This window comes from Dermacentor variabilis, unplaced genomic scaffold (genome assembly GCF_050947875.1).
Source record: "Dermacentor variabilis isolate Ectoservices unplaced genomic scaffold, ASM5094787v1 scaffold_12, whole genome shotgun sequence".
Classification (NCBI taxonomy): Eukaryota; Metazoa; Arthropoda; class Arachnida; order Ixodida; family Ixodidae; genus Dermacentor; species Dermacentor variabilis.
In genome coordinates, this window is record NW_027460280.1 from 20,217,973 (window position 1) to 20,237,523 (window position 19,551).

At 45.8% G+C, this 19,551-nt stretch overlaps 1 protein-coding gene across 3 annotated transcripts in view; it reads right to left on the reverse strand.

Annotated features, from left to right (window-relative positions):
- Positions 1–19,551, reverse strand: part of LOC142566372 (transcription elongation regulator 1) — a 332,559-nt gene that overhangs the window by 27,629 nt on the left and 285,379 nt on the right. For all 3 annotated transcript variants that reach the window (XM_075677319.1, XM_075677318.1, XM_075677320.1), the window contains exons 16-18: positions 18,200–18,406; positions 3,613–3,770; positions 3,474–3,534 (exon numbers count right to left, since the gene is read on the reverse strand). In XM_075677319.1, coding sequence (XP_075533434.1) covers positions 3,474–3,534; positions 3,613–3,770; positions 18,200–18,406 — 426 coding nt within the window. The remainder of the gene's footprint in view (positions 1–3,473; positions 3,535–3,612; positions 3,771–18,199; positions 18,407–19,551) is intronic.

Consider the following 19,551-nt stretch of genomic DNA (forward strand, 5'->3'; position numbering starts at 1 on the left):
GCTGGGGGCAAACGCAGCAAGGAGAGGGTGTCGGGGCTGATCGTGACAAACATGACTGGCACGGAACGATGTCGCTTACTTGTGATTGGGAAAGCCGCCAAGCCGAGATGTTTTAAAGGCGTAAAGACGCTGCCTGTGGACTATGAGCCAAACAAAACAGCGTGGATGCCAGCCGAAATCTTCAAGAGCTGGATAACCAAATTGGGCCACAAGTTTGCTTCTTCGAACCGCAAGGTGTTGTTTTTTGTGGATCACTGCAGTGCTCATGTGAATGTGCTAGCGTTGAGTGCAATTCGCCTCGCATTTTTGCCCGCAAACACAACAGCTGTTTTGCAGCCAATGGACCAAGGCATCATCAAGAATGTTAAGGTCCTGTACAGGCGACACCTCCTTGAGTGCATGATTTTGTGCATGGATAACTCCGCAAAATACGAGGTGAGCTTGCTCAGTGCCATCCACATGTTAGCGCGAGCATGGGATCGTGTGAAGCAAGAAACAATCGCAAACTGCTTCAGGGCTTGCGGTATTATGGCAGCTTCTTTGGAGGATGCCTCTGCAATTTCATCGGAGGAAGCGTCAACAAGCGAGCTTGACGGCACTGATTTTGGTGATACTGAACATCAATTTGAAGATTACGTCGCCGTAGACAAGGCGGTCGAAACGTGCGGTGCACTGACAGATAATGAGATTGTGGAGATTATTCGGCCCCAGGAAGCGACCCAGGAAAGCGATGATGACGTTGAAGACGAGCCGCCACCTAAGGCTGCCGATGCAGCTGCGGGCCTTGCTCTCGCGGAGCGCTTCTTTGTCACTGAAGGTAACGCGGAAGAAGCGTTCCGCCATATCTACAGCCTGCAGAACTTGCTTTCAAAGAAGAAGCAGAGCAAGATGACCAAATATTTTTCTTAGAGAAAATACTCGATTTCGCTACTAATAAAGTGCTGTTTTTGTGTTTTAAGCTTACTTGGAAGTTTAATTTAAAGTTTTTTGCGGTCCCCGTGAACTTCGTATTAACGGGAGTCGACTGTATTTACACGTGCCTTAGATGTATGCTGTTCTATACCTCATCTTGACATGCGCAATGCGTACATTTTCTCCATATGTAGTTTTTCCATACGTGCATTAAACATCAGTTGTGAGTGAGCACGTGTGGTGTTTCCTTTTCTACATCCTTCGTGTTTTTTAGTGCTCCATGTTTTTTCGTATTTACTTGCACAATGATCGTAATCGCATAATGATTGCACCCTGAACTTGCTGCAGCGTTATGTCGTGTGCCAAGTCTAGCTAATGATGATTGCGCTTACCATCTGTAGAATGCTGCCGAATGCTATGCGAACAACTCTTCAAGACATACCAAGCGGTCTGCATGCACCAAACATTCTTAAGCAGATTCCCCATTTCATTCCTTTCATCACTTTCTGCATTTCCATGAAAAAGAAAAAGATAAAACCAAACTTGCCTTGGCTTTATTATTTGTAGGCTTTATAATGGTTGTGGCCAACAACAAAAAAGGCGGCTTTCAATTCCTCTCGTCTACGCTTGTGGGCACGCAACAAATCGCGAGCGGTAACGATAGTAGCCACATTTACACTGATACATTAGAAGTGTACCCTATTGATACGCCGACACTTGTAACACAGCTAAGATAATCGCCCACCCTTAGCGGAAATGTGCCGTATTAGGATAGCAGTGAAGACAAATGCCATAGTTTTCGTAGCATGCCCACCATGTGTTTCTATGTCACTGGCAGCTAAGCGCGCCCATCTCTATTTCTGTCCCCTCAAAGTGGACAGACTATGGTATTGCCGCAAATTTGCCGATATTAATGATATTATTCACTACTGATATGGAAGAAACTGTTTCAATGCACGTAATGTACTAACGAGAAGAAAAAAATCGCGTTCAGCTTGCTTCGCTGGCCGCCATTTTTATTTTGGTGTCCCGCACTGTTACAGTGGGAGCCGGCTGTTTCTTGACCTCTTGTCATCCCGCAGCAAATGCGGGATGAAGAAAATTTTTTCTTTTCGCAGAAAATTTAACCCGCTTAATGATCGCACCCCTGAATTTGCGTCAATTATTTTGACAAAAAAGTGCGATCATTATGCAAGTAAATACGGTATTATTATGTGTTAACAACTAGCCCACCTATTCATCCTTTAGCTAGGCCTAGCGTTGCCGCAGTGGTGGCTACGGCTGCCAGTGGATCTGCGTGCGATAGCGCCGGTTTGAGGCGGCGAATCAAAATGGCGGCGGTGGTGGCTGTGAATAAAGGCGTTTCGGACCTGTGGTCACGGCAAAATGTCTGGAAAGTTGGACTGCGAAGGGTTCGTGCGTCCGAAATTTCAGATGTTCTGATACATTGACTCTATCGGGTACATGGTGGCGATGTGAAGTCGTCTGAATGATCGGCACCTGAAAATTGGTAGTTGACTGTGCACTGGCAACTCCTCCAGCCGACGACACAGTGTCAAAGATGATTGGTTAAGATTCCTCTCTGTTACCCGAGCCAGCATTACCACTACTTTCATTCCCTTTCAATAAATTTACAGCTAATTTTCCCTGATAGAAGCATCAATTACCAGAGTTTTACCTGAGCATTTCCAGACTATCCACAATCCCCTGAGAATTCCCAGTTTTCAGGGTTTGTAGGCACCCTGTGCCATTCCTCATCACCCAAACCAAAGTTTCGAGCACAGCCAACAGCAGGGAAAGCTATGCTAACCCTCTTTTGGGCCAAAAAAAGGTGTCAGCTTGGAGAATGGCACGTTGCTAGGAGCCACTATCCCTAGTGAATCATACTCCGACCTAATAAAAAAAAAGAAGAAAAAACATCTCCGGCCTGCAGTCAAATCGAAACGACATTCTGCAGGTTTTCTGTTGTGAGATGACAGTGCACGGCCCCACAGACAGTGCACAGCTCCATACAACCCATTCAACAGTTGCGACAATAACAGACTTGAAGTTCAAGTATCTTCTACATCCACCATACTCACCAGACCTTGACCTAAGTGACTTCCATATGCCTCGACCACTCAAAGAAGCCCTGGGCCAGAAATTCCTTTCTGATGAAGAGGCATGCCATGCAGTACATGAGTGGTTGTGCACACTCCCAGATGAATTCTTTTCTATGGGAATTCAGGCACTTCGTAACTGCTCGCAAACTTACAATGAGCCTTGGGGAGATTTTGTCAAAAAGTAATACAGCTTTGTGCCGCATGTGCACTATCGAAAAATAAAAATAAAAACATATTTAAGGTTTTCATTTGACTCACCCTCATATACCAATGATCCTTGCAAAATTACTTGTTTACACTGTCACATGGTGTTGGGTTTCCGAAACATTTGTTGGCAGCTAGAAAATTGCTTATAACTTTTCTATAGAAAATGGCAAAAAACTGCTTCTTCTGCAACATATTTTGAATGCATGGAGATACTTAAAACAATGTTTTAGAAGGTGGTGATGAGGTACGTACCTCAAGGACCTTTTGGATATCTAACAAATGCTGCTCCGACTCCTCAATTTGCTTTTTGGACCTGCACAACAGGAATCAAAGTGAGTTCGAAACCGCCAGTGGACCTCGTCTAAGATATCAGAACAGAACTATTACTAACTTGTATGTTATTGTCTTGGTTTCCTTCAGCAACTCACGAAAATCAGACTTAGCTGCAGCCATTTTATCCTTGAGGTATTCCTTGAACTCCTTCTCGCATTTGCGCTCACTTGATGAAAACTTTGCGTATCTGGGGTCATCCCGTATCATTTTTTTAACCTGTAAAGAAATCCAGATGAAGGAACTTCCGTGAAAAAGCTGCAGCATACACAGTAGAGTTCCTCCTATATATCTTGTAGACTGTGCTGTGAATATATGACACTAGCAAAGTTGTTCTCAAGCACGTTGCTTCCAAGGAGCCACCTACCACCATAATAGATAGGCTAGGCATAGTGCACAACACGTTTGGGGCCTATGGTGGTATTGGGCAGGCTACTTTGACAGCGACGTGCAACCCAAATGGTCCAAACTGGGTGCAAACATTATGAGCACGGAGCAAGAAACATTTAGGAGTGGAAACTCCGCTGTTAGCGGCGGCCAGAAAAAGTCACATGCCCGCGGAGCCGTTATCGTGCTGGCGGTACCTGGCGGCCTGGAAAAAAATCACCGCCCTTAAAAGCGCACTGGAGCCGCCTGCCCGGGCGCTGCATTTTTTTTTTTTTCGCTGCGGCTTCTACGACGCGCCGCATGGCGCCGCCACTGTATATGGCCCCGTCGGCGCATACAATTGTGACCTTATCTGGTCGCCCGCGCTCGCTCGCCAGACGGGAGTTTCACCTACTAAATGTCTTACTCCATGATTATAAGCAAAGACAAGAAAGCATCACAAAAAAGGTATGCTGAGAAAGAATCACAGTTTTCAGTGCTTATCACACAGAGACACTTACAACATCACAAGAGGTCTTAGAATTAGTGGTGACTCTACTTTGAGTACAGTAAAACATCATTAATTCAGATTTTACGGGACCGAACAAAATGACCGAATTAACCGAATTATCAAGGGTATCAAGAAAACAATAAACAAGGCTTACTACATCAACATGCTTTTATTTACCAAACGAATCAGCAAATCCTGTTTCTATTTTGCACAAGAGCAGTGCGGAAGCTGCAATTCTCATCATCTTGTGACTTCCTTCGCAACGCAGCCACGGTAAGTGTAATCTGAGACACGCTTTTCAATACCACGCGCACATCTCAATTATTTTTTTACCAGTGAGCTGGTCACCAACAAATCGTCTGTCCATTGTGATGCAGCCAGTGCTCTTTATCTTCGACAGCTTTGCACCGAGTCAAAGCGAAACTACTGTTTGCCGCAATCGCTGCGGACGAAACCGCGGCCGCCATTAACGCGATCATGGACGGCGACCTCGCAGTACTGAAGGCAGGCTCCCGACGCATGCGCCAAGTCACAATGAAACATACCGTTTGTAGCAATAGACGAAACCCTGGTTGCTATTGACGCAATCACAGATGGTGACTACGCAGTTTTAAAGGCACGCGGCTGACGCGTGCACCGAATCAAAACGAAACTACTGCTTGCAGCAACTGCTGCGGACAAAACTGTGGTGGTTACTGATGTGATCATGGATGGTGACTGCGCAGCTATGAAGGCACACAGACAGCTGCCAACAAGGTTTTATGCGTGGCGATAAACACAAGAATCAAGCTTAAGGGCACAATTAGGCATGAAGCATTCCGGCGTTACTGTCAGTCATGTATCACATAAGATTTATGTTGATGACTATGGCAATGCGGACTTCGCCGCTTTGTTTTGGTTGGAGGCTAGCGCCGTTCTTCCTCTTTTGTGTCGCACATTTGCGGTGCTTCGCACACACCAAGCTAATGTACTATAGTACCAGCTAGCTTGGTGTGTACGTACTCCATGTATTTATTTCTTAATCCCCTGTCATATACGTCAGTGCACATGCTGGCGGCACCTATCTGCAAACGACAGAAATGCGCATGGTTCACCATCTTAGCCACTCAACGAGCGCGGAATTCGGGAAAATTGATCAGTGGCTCGCGGAGCCCTGAACAGGGGCCTGCGGAAGCCACTTTGAGAATCCATGCACTAGCATATGCATAAGAGCAGTAGTTCCAACCACTAGAATTTACAGTGCAGTCCACTTATAACGATATCGAGAAAGACGAAAAATATGATCGTTATAACCGATGATCGCTATATCTAAACTGCAGTTATCAAAAAAAAAAAAAAAAAAATTTTTTTTAAACACGGAACATACCTTTGCAGCTCCAAACTCCAATTCGCTACTTGCTCTAAAGAATATATGATGTAGACAGTAGGCCGTAAAAAACAAACTTTATTTCTAGCGCCAATGACCGTGTCAATGGTTAGGCGCGTCGAAATAGTCCGAAATCTGCACTTCCTTTTGCCGCAGCTTCAGATTCACAACCGCGGTGTGCATGGATTCCAGCTGCTGCGCGAACACTGGCGGCAATCCTTTAGCATGCATAACATCAATTAAGGAGGCGATCCACGACAGTGCACTTTGCGTGGACATCGTGGTCGGGGTCAAGGAGCCACTGTCGATCTCGTCACTGTCGCTGAAGCCGTCGCCACCGTCGCACAAGTTTGCCGTCTGTCGAGACAGCACATCTTCGGCGATCGCCTCGTCGGTGACTTCATCGCAGAACGAGGCAGCACTGTCTGCAGTCAAAAACTCCTCCTTCGACACAACACCTGTGTCACCAGTAGGAACAAGCTCCCAGAGCTCGGTATGTCAGCGACTTCCACCGGGTCGGTCTCAGCGGGTTGGGGAAGTTCGTCCTTACGCACAAAGCCCGCCTTCTTGAAGCAATTGGTGATGAACCACTGGTAAAGCGCCTCTTCAACATCGCCGTACAAAGGGTCTCTAACCCTTTTCCGCTGATCGGCATGGCCGCTGATAGCTCCTGCCTTCACAATCGCGGTGCTCCCGGTTTTCAAGATGGTTGATATCGTTAACTGGACGAGCTCATACTTCTTCACGAGGGCGCTCACCTCGAAGCCGCATCGAGAGTCCTGCAAAATATCCATCTTCGTGTCAAGCGACACAGCTTTGCGCTTTGTCGGCGCCATCTTCTAACTGGGTTGAACCATTTGAACCGTTGGTTGCACGCTTCTCCGGTGGCGTCAGCCTGCTATCGCGAGAGAGACGCGGGACGGGCGCCATCGCGCCGCTTTGCTTGTCGTCTTTTTTTAATTCTTTCTCTCTCTCTTTCGGAGCGACTGTGGCCGACGCGCATGAAGCAGCTAGCGCCATCTTGTGGCGCGCTGCGCCTACTCAGCTATTCTCCGGTGCGCGGGCGGGGCGAGACGCGCTGCGCGGTAATGGTGGCAGATACGAACTTACGGAGGTAAACATCGCCTCGTCTCGACATCGTTCGTTTCAGGGAACTAAGCAACGCAAGTGCTACGATTATTTGGCACGGAAAACGCCGTTCAGACTGCAAAATTTTGATCGTTATATCCGATATGCGGTGAATAACCTATCGTTATAAATGGTTTTTTTCCCCATAGACCTAATGCATAAAATGACACTCTCATGTCGACCCATCGTTATAACCGATATATCGTTATATGTGGTATCGTTATAAGTGGACTGCACTGTATATAAGCTTGAGGTTTCCGTATCGTAAAACTATAGTGTGAATGAAACAGACAGCACAAAGAAAAGACATCCCTACACAAACACTTGCGTTGTCTTTCTTTGTTTCGTCTGGCTTAAGTTACAGTCATATTGACCTGCCCACCTTACAACAATGCCAGCCTACGTTTAGAGGCCTTTAAAGGCGTTACCTAATTCAATGTGTTCTGAAAAACCAACATAATTTGGAATCGTGAATAAAAATGTGCAGTGCCCTCTTCAAAATGGGCAGCATAATGTTCCTTGTGTTAAAGGGGCAATGAAACCAAATTTTCTGGCTTGAAATATGCACAGCTTGTTAAAGTGCACATGTCCTGCAGCATACTGGCAAAATTTGAGCGGATTCGGTGTGGTAGAAAATTTGTATTTGAATTTTTTTTTTGTAATGTGCTAGAATCGTACAGCAGTCTGGCAATGCTAAGGGGTGACGAAATGAAATGGACCTTTGGAAGCAGCTTCCTTGGAGCAATGAAAGCCGATCTCAAAGGCCATGCTTTTGTGTATGCAAGCACCGCAAGTGATTTCAAAAGTGGAAAATGCGTCATGGCTGCCATCTGTCATTTCACTTTTCAATGGCAATCCTGGTGGTCTGCTGCTGCATTTAAGCATGCAAGTGAAGTAATTGTGGGCACAATTCAATGGTTATGCCCCTGCTGCACCACTGGGTGCCAGAGCATGTGGAGCAATATGTCTGGTACGATCACTAACTGCTTCAGAACAGACGAAATAGCGGTGGTGCTGCATTTGCCTATGTCACAAGGTCCATGCCAAAATTGCAGTCACTATGGAGGGAAGGCCTCAGAGTCGGCGATTTCAAATTAAAATTTCGAGCTACAATGTGCGCCAAGAGCCCAGTTTTTTTTTTTTTTTTTGAGAGTGGCTCCTCTATTCTCAGTTACAATGATAAACTAAGAATAGCCAGACAACTATGTCATGGCCCCTTTAACAACAGCCTATACACACTAGGGTAAGCAAAACATACAAACCGATACATTGAAATATAGTATTTACTCGAATCTAGGTTGGCCCCAATTCTAAGCTGACCCCCGAAAGTCGGAAGCCAAGGGAAAAAAGAAAAGAAAAGAAAAAAAAAAAAACCACAAGAACTTACGTGGAATGTAGGCCAAACAAAAAAGCGAGGACAGTGTTCATAAAATGAAAGCAGTATTTATTGAATGTGAACATGCCGAGCTCATTCTACGTCATCGCTGCTAGCCTTGTCGCTATCTTCCTTACCGTTGGCATCTCCTTGTTGCAGCACATGCAGACAGCATCTCCCTTTGCCCCCTCCAATGACGGATGTTTTTCTCAATGATGCCGAAGTTCTGCACAGCTTGTACATTTGACGATGCCTCTGCGGCTAGCACAACTTTTCGTGTTAAAGTGGCACTATTGGCCTCGAGATCGAACAGAGTCGGCTCCTAGCGGCGAGGTGACGAAGCTCCTAAGTGTGGATGACTGTGGCCCGTCGCCGCTCCAGCCGAAGTGTGCAGCGATCGTAGTTCGCGAAATCACGATGGATGTTGACGAGGACGGTTTGTTCGATGGTGGATAAACTCTCAACCTTTTATTCTTTCATTTTTGTAACGGAAATTCGTAAAGTAAATCGCTGTACGTTTTTAGTGTACTGATGCGAAAAGCATTTGCTTAACGCGACCACACCATGTGCGCTCGTCTCCCTACCGATTCAGCTCGCACTGACGGACAGGGGCCAGGAGCTGCTGGGAACATATGGGCGCCGTAACTAGGGAACCACCCCGTCTGGTGCCTGCGTGCACCACCGATTTATTTCGGGCCCAATAAATGTTGCTTCATCATCATCATCATCATCATCAACGAGTTGTGAGGTTAACGTGCTATTTTTCCGTTTTACAGCACCCTTGCCTCTAAGCACAATTCTCAACCATGTTGGGGACGGTGTCAGGTGTCTCGTTGTAGGCGACCAAGTTGTTGCGGCGGGCCACATCATTGAGTGTAGTGCCGTCGCTTCCACCTGCTACTCTGACGGTCCTGTGCACGTTGTCGCATTCGTGCTGCAGTCGTCCGCGCTTAGTAAAGACCCACACCGAGTCGACCTGAATTCGACCGACGAGACAATAATAGCAGAATTGAACTGCACATGCCCTGCAGGGTAAAGTATTGCCTCAAGTTGTTCGGATGTAGTTGGTCGCGGCGCGTATCGCGATTTGTTTACATTACATCATACTAAGTTGACTCGCGGATTTGCGATGTGTTTACGTTATACGATAAATTTAGAGAACTTATGTTGCTTTATCAATTTTTGTTTTTAGCCAGACCTACGAAATCGCGAGTTAGTTTCAGAGTGTTACTACCATTGTAAAATGCTTTCGAGTCGCTTTATAACCAGTTGCAACCGTTACTCCAAGCTCAAATAAAGCATGCAACGTATAATTTATGTTGTATCATAATCATTAGATCCCTTTAATTACTTTCGCATGCAGACACTTGGATTTGCAGTGGTACTTGAATGCAGTGCATCGGGCTTCAATTTTTTCCGCCCCCCTATAAAAGAGAAAATATATTACACATATATATATATATATATCAATATGAGCAGTAGCAATAAATTCGCTCGCGCATGTTCGTTCATCGCTTAATGGACCACCCGCTGTTGGCTCGCGAAACGACACTGTTTAATCTGTACGAGATCATGCGTACACACTTGCCGTGTTTCGGTGCTCGTATTTACACTTCGGAGCACTGAGAACAGTTCCCATGGCTGAGGAAAGACAACGGAAAACGTGACAACTAGTCACGCTCGGTGACGCTCGTTTAAACGGACTCGCAGCTGAGCGCGAACCTTGCATTCACTGCGCAGGCGGCGCATGAAGGATATAAAATAAATTGCATGCGTGGAGACATGGTTAATTTACTTGCGGAAGTATATGAAAGCACAGGCAACTCATTACTGGCATCCCAGGCCACGCCGACACGAACTTTCGGGGACTGCAACGATCTTCACACGCACAGCTACTACACAGCAATTACGCATGTAGCAAACATTAATGCCCAGATTGCCGATTAGGATTCCCAAACGTGATATCAGATTTGACTATTCACCATCCTTTTTCGTCAGCGAACGCTTGAACGCACCATCGTCGAAATGCTTACTGCACACCATCCCATACTTGGAAGGCGCCTTGCCGTTCCGAAGCCTGACGAGCCATTCTCGGCGACGTGCCGCGTCAACGGGATAGTAGTGAAAGCTTATCCCTGGCTCTGTGCAATATGTGCTGCATTGCGGAACCGAACAAAATCTCACGATGGTAAATGAAGCGTTTTCTGCGGGCACGGAGCACATAATCGCGAAATGAAAACAGTAGCTCCCTACACTTCCACACACCGCACGGGCGACGCATCCACACTAACGGGGCGACGGTGCTGCCACCTATAGGTCGATCTCGCGGCCAATAGTGGCATCGTCTGTATGGTGCCATTACGATAACGCCAACGTCGCATGTGGCTACTGGTGCGACTAGTAGTGGCTGCGATACTGACTTTTCTTGATGGCACTATCTATGCACCATATTTATCAATTTCAATTAAAAACTGGCATGCTTTCTAAAATCCTGGAATCTAAGCCGACCTTTAAGCTTGGTATACGATTATTTGAAAAAAAAAAAAAAAAAAACTATCAGCCTACATTCTAATAAATACGGCAGATAAAATAAGCCTCCTGAGCTTCGTAATGACAGCACTCCGATATCTACGAATCTATTTCTGACATGAGCGCATACCACAATGAGTAATCGTGCTGGGCACAAGAATCAGCACAGGAGCAACGTAGAGGTCAGTGCTGGATGCAACAACTGCAACCAACTTGAAAACACTACGAAATGGCATGTTAGCTTTTCTCTGTCCCTAGTACATGGTGACAGAGATAATGCATAGAAAGGACACTGCCTATCACTTTTGACCTGCTACAATGCTGCTCTGATTAAAGATGTTGAGGAAAAAGTGCCACCGTTATTATAAAGGGAAAACCAGACATTCACCCATTCGTAGCAATTGCTGCAAGGGAAACCCATACGAGTTTCTCGAAAGAAAAGCCTCGCAGTTGAAAAAAAATTCGTTTTGCTTCGGGACTCAAACCCTGGACCACCGCCTTTCCGGGGCAGCCGCTCTACCTAAAGCCCCTTAAACTTCGTAAAGTAGCGTCACGCTTTGAAGAATGCCGTCCCCCTCCTCATGCACTCTGGTCGAGGTCGACACAGCGTGGCCATTGGCCCTAATGGCATCACGTGGGCCCTCGCTTCAGCTTCGTTTGTTTACAGTTGTGCTTCAGACCCATTTTTGCTTGAGACGCGTCTGTGGAGTGGCGAGGAGCACATGTTGGCGCCATTGCTCTTCTGTGTTGTTTTGGTTTGCGAACACCTTGAACTTTTGTGGCAAGTGCGACGTCACTTCACGGCATTTTCTATCACCGTAACCTGCTGCGCCTTCGTATGCCAAAATAGTTTCAGAAGCGCTTCTCGGCACCGTCCGGTAAGCGCTACAGGTTAGGAAGAAAGGCATGGATTCGCTGAATTGGGAGGGAGAACTTCAGATCAACATTCTCCACGCGACTATACAAGGTAGTTGCAAGTCTCTCATAGTATAGTCCTACGCGACGTGTACTTTGTTTATATAAGTAGCACGGTCATATTTGGTGCGCTTAATCATATTGTAAGCCAACAGGCTTGAATTCGCGGGCACGTGAGGCTGCTTGAGAAAATGTGATTACGAAACCTTTAGGATTCAGCGCATTCCTTTTGACAAAATTTGAGGCGCGAGTGTGAAAACTCATCTTAGGAAAGCAACTCCACATTTTGTATTTATTAACTAGCCTTCTTTAAAGTAAATAGCTTTGCCTCTTTTGTTCGTGTTTGTCATTGACGGTCGCCCTGTGGATTTGCGATACAAAGGAAAAGTGTGCGTGCTCTCCTGAAACTGAGTTCGTCACCGAACGATAGCTTCATAGGTCTTTGAGACGCACGTGTTAATTCATGTCAGCTTTATAGTGTGTGTAGGTTAAGATGCGGCGGTGGAGCGCTCGCAAAGAAAACGTGCTCATCCACTGGCTGGCTTAGTCGTCGTTCGCTCGTTCATTCAACTGTTAGCTCGTTTGACCACAATGTCTTTGAGACACAAATAATGAGATAACAAATGGTGCCTCAATTGAACGACTGCGTCATTTCACATACCATAATTTCGACCGCATCATAGCACGGCAATGCTTTACGCGGTCATCACTTTACTAAAGTCATATCGTAAATGGAGTGAGCGCAACCGTCCTCAATGCACGTACCTTAGTGCAACTCGGTTCGCGAAAAGTAAGTCACTTCATGAATGGACGAGCTAACGCACGATGAAATGTTATTCGTGATGAGTCGCTAAAATGAAAAAAATAATGTACTTGCTTGAGCCTGAATGAAGCCCTGTTACCGCATTACGGCTTCGCGAACAAATATTAAAAAAGTGATTTCATTTTCTATATATACGCAGAATCCTGACTCGAAGATCAGCCGCGCGTATTTCTGTTGACTTTGAGGCACGAGAAACATAATAACACCATCGCCCACCTCTGAGCCTTTGCGCGTGCTTGGAAGATTGGCAAGCACGCACGTTGGCGGCACTGTAGCTCTTAATACTTTTTCGAACCTTCAGAGCAGCAATCGTTCGTGCCCTCTGTCGGCCTTTGTACGTCATAGCTATGTTCTGCGAATTCACATGGTAAGGACAGCATGGATTATTTAGGCTACTGGGGGCTTGCTGGAGGTCAGGATGTTGGCATTCGATCGTGAATGTGTTATTTACAACCATTCGCAAAGTATCTTGCGACACTGACTTGACAAATGTTGCGTACCTAATTGTAGCGCATGCGATACATTCGGAATCATTATGGCACAGTTTTAGCACTCCTTCAGATACTTAAAAAAAAAAAAATGATCAGAACAGGGAAAAAAGCTGCTGTCACTGAATTTGTATAACCGTCTGTATGGAAATTCTATGCTGTACACGAAGTTACTCAAAGCTAGAAAGCTAATGCAAATGCCTAAAGCGCACCTTGCTATGCATGCATTCACTCTGCTAAAGGCTGTCTGCTATGTTCGAGCGGTGTAGGCAGCGCCACGGTTGGAGAGGGAGCGTGAAAGAGAGGAGAAATGAGGAGGAGTGAAGGCGGAGGAGGAGAGTGTTGCTCCAGGCGGCTAGCAGATGGCAGCTAGCACCAGGCGGCTCGCAGATGGCAGGGCAAAGTCAAATTTGTCAACAACTCGAAGCAAAGGCAAGAGTTTATCGTAATAGTTCTGCGGAAACCCGCAAGGTGGGGAGAAGTAATAATAAATCGAAAATCAGACATCCACCCGTTCGTAGCAATTGCTACACAGGACGAATTTTTCTTCAACTGCGAGGCTTTTCTTTCGAGGAACTCGTATGAGTTTCCTTTGTAGCAATTGCTATGAACGGGTGGATGTCCGATTTTCCCTTTACAGTTACTTCTCTTCACCTTGCAGGCTTTCTTAGACGTGTCACCATTTTGCTCTGCAGATACACCAGCCAACATGCAAACCACTCTGCTATAACTGCTGGATTTACCCACATTTCAAACCACACCTTTTGTTTACATGTGTGCATTATGAACACAGATGCTGCATCCACACAATGCAAGCTTCAACAGCTACATTCTTGAGGGCATAACATTGTTCTAGTGCCTGGTGCTTTCCTGCTAGAAATGATTTGCAGACAGACATTATTGACCATTTGCAACACAAAATTACACCCCAAATGGCACAGTCAGGCCCCTCAACAATAACTGCTGTTTGCATATTAAGCTAGTGCATATACCTGATGACCAGGCAACAAGGAAAGTTTCTAAAACTGACTGCCTTGAAGCATTTTTTAGAATAGTTTGAATGTTTGTTTTAATGGCAATTATAGTTGTTGATATGCTTGTCTCAATTACGCATGCATGGCAACTATCTCTACTTACTCTCCAAGAAATGCTGAATTGTGGCAAACCTTGTGCTACGTATGGTTTCTAATGAAGGTACTGTCACTTTAACTGCTTACCTGTACCGCATATATAAGTTAATGAACTCATAAAAAAAGAGAGAAAGGAAAGGCAGTCTCAATTTCCAGTGGACACCTAAACTGTCCCGCAGCTATGGAAAAAGATACAGGATACAAGGATGGAAGCGGCCAAAGAAGTTTTGGAGCAGCTTTGGGAACAGCAAATTTGGCACTTTGGAGCAGGTCTGGTGAAAATTGCCGTTTTGGAGCAGTCAACTCACGTTTTGGAGCAACTTGGTAAAGGTTAATGCAAGTGAAATACAGGCAGATGAAGAAGAGATGTTCTTTATTTGACTTTGCAGAACAGCATTAGGTCGCAAGCAAATGAGTTCTGTGGAAGCTCGCTAGGCGAGCAAAATTCATGACAGGGAATACTTCTGATCTACCTATCTGTAGCACTACAAAGGAAACCCATACAGGCTTCTCAGAAACCACCATTAACTTGCTAACTAGATGTGCCAACGAAATATGGCCAAGAAAAAAAAAATAATAATCAAGGACTTTCCGTGAACAGTGCCCGCTCTACGCTGATAGGCTTTTGTTAATTCTAGTTGAGTTTTCATTGAGAACAAGCAACATTTAAGTTTAATGAGCTAACATTTATTGCCTTACTTATTCAATGAAGTGCCAATGCAAAGGTTGTGGAATACCTTGAGAAATGACGGATAATAGCATACAGTTGCCGACCATTTATTCGGACCTCACGGGGACTGCGGAAATATCCGAATAAACAGGTGTCCGAAAAAGCAGATTAAGAAAAGAAAAAATGAAATCCTTTATTTCCACGCACTTATTTGGGCTCGGCAGTAGGCTTGAAGAAATCGTGAATGCGCCGTTGCGCGCTGTTCCGTTCACGCGCAATCAGATAAGCCTGAATCTCGGAGAGGGTCGTACGGTCACTGAAGGCCGCTGAAAGCAGTCACTGCTTGTACACGCTCCGCATGCGACGGCAGCGTAGCAGATGGTGCGTCATCTTACGACTCAGAGTCTTCGTCCGGTGTAAACGAACGATGATGTGATGCATTGCTTCACATCATGTGATGCATCATGTGATGCATCATGTGATGCATTGTGTATATTACAAATGTGTAAACCTGTGCCGCAGTCTTGTGACAGTTTGGAAAGCAAACTGTTACAAGATCGCACTACCTCAGGTTTGATAAGGAACGACGATGCGCACCAAGAACTGCTGACACGTCAAGCAAAACGTGCAGACACTCATTCCTAGTGCACCCTATTTGATGAGGTTTGCATAAAGATTGATACAGTCTCTGGTGCGCAGAAGCGCTGTCACGATTACAGCAGGATTTTATTAATAAATTTTTTTTTCACAGGCTTTATTTTTATTTTAAAGCTTTCATGAACACTAGGCTGCTTTAAATGCTGTTATTGGTCATTTCTCAACCTCATTTATAACTTTTTCATGAACTTCTCATTGATGTAAGGTCAAAGTGCGCTAATTAAATGTATTTGTGCACAATGAAAGAGAAATATTCACAGTGGCCAATATGAATGGCACACATGAAGGTACAGTGAACATTGTTTGTATAGTACCCTCTGGTAATTTTCAAGTCTTGGCAACCTTCAGTTAGGATAGCAGAATATTGCAGAATGAATGTGAAGTGACATACTGGTCAAAGCATGTTGGCCAGTATTTCACAAGACTTGCAGAGAAAAAAAGCTCCAAGATATTTTTGAAAACAGTAAAGGGATAAAAATATTCACTGGCTTTCCGATTTACTTCGCTGGCCAATATTTTGAATGAGCCAAATTATTCGGGCTGATTAGCCGTTCTACCACAGGCACCATAAAGCAGATGTAAAATGGAAGCAGATATTGTGTGCGCCGAACGATGGTTTACTATTAAAATATTTTTGACTCACTCTGCACAAGTGACGTCATGAGCATTGCTGCTGCGAACACAATTTTGGAGGCTTGTATTTTCGTCAAACTTTAAATTATGACAACTATTTGGTTGCTAAGGTTGACTAAATACAAAACTTAAAGTCCTTGGCTTGCTTTCTGCAGTGGCAAAAGCCTTATTTTGCATGGTGTGGCCGTGCAGAAAACAGTGTAGCTTAAGTGCGCATTTCAGTGACGAATGTGGTTGCCATTGGATATTTGTGGCCAAGAAGTTCCATGAAAGCAATCAGGTCGTTTGTCAGCACGCCGCGCTATTATCCCGGTAGCTGGACTTGGTGCACATGCAAAATAGATTTAGAATGTCACACACACAGCGTTTGCCCATTAATCGACGCAGATGTACCAAAAGAGCATGGAAGCGAGTGCTGAAATGTACAACAAAACTGATGAGCTGCACACTGCGCAAACTGTACGACCTTATTCATTCAGCGTGGCTTTCTTCCTGACTACCCCATGAAATGAGTGCCAGTTGAAACCATGTTTAGCTGGGGTGCGATCGGAGATGGTTGTTTGGCGCGTTCGTTCGGTTACCGGCGCGTGATTGGCCTACTCCGCGCCGACGTCGCCAGCCGCGGGGCACGGCCACGTTTTTGGCGACGTCAAAATGATGACACGCTCCCGTCAATCATCCTCCCATCGAGCATTTCGTCTGCTAGGCGCCGAACCCGACGGGAGCTGGGAAGTTTGGAGCAATCATACGGCTTCGCATGGCGCGTCTGGTGGATTGGATTGGATCCAACCGGCGGCTGCGGCATGGCACCATTAGGATCCAATCCATAGTTTAATTCGAGAAAATGGCGCTTCCGTTGGGAACTTAGGTTGTTGCGCTGCCGTTTCTAGAGGAAGGAGGAGAGCGGATGGCGGTGCGAAATGCGTTTGAAGGAATGGCAGAAAGTGAATTCCGGCGTCGTTCTTGTTTTTCGAAACACATAATTTGTTGGTTGTACAGAGAAATCGACCTCATCATCGGTGCCAGCGAGCCACTGGAATGTTGTCGCTGCCTCTTGAAAAGTGCGCCACTCTTCCCGTAGTTTTTTTCTTTCTTCTCCCTGTGCGCGACACCACCTAGGGACGACGCAAAGAAACTAATAGTTATAAATTGCAGTAGTCACATGTACTACTATCTGAATACGCGTTTGGGCTTGAGAAGAAAAAATACATTTTTTTTAGATGAAGATTCCATTCATTTGGAAAACGAGAAACATTTCGTTTTGTAGTATACTGTCTGCAAGCAGACGACAAACGACGGAAGTAAACTTCCGGCGAGGTCACCACTTCCTGATTGGCCGCTCTCTCCGCCCCACTGTCACAAATTTTGCATACTGCAACTTTGTGACGTTGCAGCAACTGAACAGAACGCGTATCGAACAAAATATCTCCGATCGTGCCCCTGGTCTGGTATGTGTAAACGCATAACATTTATAAAAAATTTGTGATGCATTGTATAGCACAAGACTGTTTTCATTTTCTTGCAGCCTAGTTACAGTTATGCTGTCAAACCCACACTCCAAAGAAACCAATGCTTAAACGAATTGCTTAGGCTTGAATTGCAGGCCTAGGCACTAGCCAACTTCGACTTCATTCGAAGTTTAGCATAGGTTGATACAGCTTGACGGCTTGGCGCAAGATGGTGCAGCAATTCCATCCCTGAGGATAACAGGCAATATAGAGGAGAGGAAAGTTACAATAAAAGAGGAATTTTATGCTATTCAATTTTAAGGCTACTTTCTTGTATTTACGCACCCATAGTAAAACCTACTACTGAAGGACTTTGTTAATACAATGCACAGATGAGAGAAGTGCAGACTCCTTCTACGCCCACTTCAGGACTGGCATAAAACCCTGAGAAGGAAAAATGAAGGTAGGGAGTAGTGAAGGTAACTTTTCTTAGAGACATCTCTAAGCCTTCAGCTTCTAGTGCAGTATACATTGAGAGGGGGCTATGGCTCAGATGGATTTGGCACAGCCAAGGTGTACCATTCAGGTGTGACACAGTGGAAAACCCACCTCTTTCCAAGTGGAGCTGAGTGTGATGCCTGGTGTTTCATCAAGGAGATCCCGGTACTTGTCTTTCTTCTTGCGCTGTAATTGCTCCAAGTGCTCAGCGAACAGCTTTTCACGTTCTTCTCGCTCTAGTGATTCCACTAGATCCCAGCGGTGGTCTTTACGCAGTGTGCGCTTGGCTTCGCGCCACGATGCATCCGGGTTTCGGACCTGCAAGAACCACGAGTCAGTAATTAAAGGGAAGCTGAAGAGTCTGTCGAATTCAATAAGAAGCTCATATACGGATGCGGGAACCTTATAAACCATCAAGGTAAAATTTTGGGGGGGATTTTTCACTTAGGAGCGACGCAATCGTCGGTTAAAATTGCGCTGTAGCTCCGCCCCCCGTCAAGCGCCGCGCGCTGCTGCTGACGCTGACAATGCGAGCGGAGACCGGAAACCGCGGCTTAGTGACGTCAACACTGGTGTTCCGCTCCTTCGCAGTCTCCGCGACTGTGCCTGACTGGGCTTATTGCTGCGTGCGTGCCGTCCTAATCTGCTTCGCTCGACCCTAGATTCCTTTATTTGTGTGTATATAGGAGTGGTAGTTGACGTGCGCAGCATCAATTGAACTTGTAGGCCGATCATGCCGGCGTTCTGTGCAGCCTACGCTTGCACGAACACCAGTGGCCGCGACTATGTTCCGATGTTCCGTTAGTTCCTGCAAGACAAGAAGCTTTCAGCTGAGTGGGAGGCTGCTGTGAAGCGAAACAACTTTAAGCGCTCAAGCACAACAGTGTTGTGCTCTAACTACTTCCGTGACGATTACTACCGGAGTTTATCAATAATGCGTGCTTTGGGTTCTCCTAAAAAAAAATAGTTAGCACGCTGAACGGAAGGTGCATGTTTATCGCCCACCCTTGACGCAGGTTTCATCGCCAAGCGCCGCGAATTTTCTATTCGCACGTGTGTTGTGAAACAGCCTGCATGCAGCTACCATAACGCAGTGCAAGTGTAATGTTTGCATGTGTTGGAAAGCCTGCTCACGCCAAGACGCTGCGCTCCCCCTTCTCTCGCACACATAAGAAACCGACCATCTCACGTAGCCGACGCAATTCGCCGGTTACAAGTAGCGTGCGGATGGCGCGCTGATGAAGGTTCTATACTGCACGTGCTACAACAGCCGGTAAACTTTTGCCGCGTTTAAACCGTCTGTGTAGATTGCTGACAGCTTTGGGGCAGCGCACAAATGCTGAAGATCGCATCACCGCTTACGTTCTACGAGGAGGCATGCAGGAACATAACACTACAGTTGTTTGCCCGGAAACGTACTCACTGGAACGCTGAATGCAGCTTAGCAAAAAACATACTCGCCA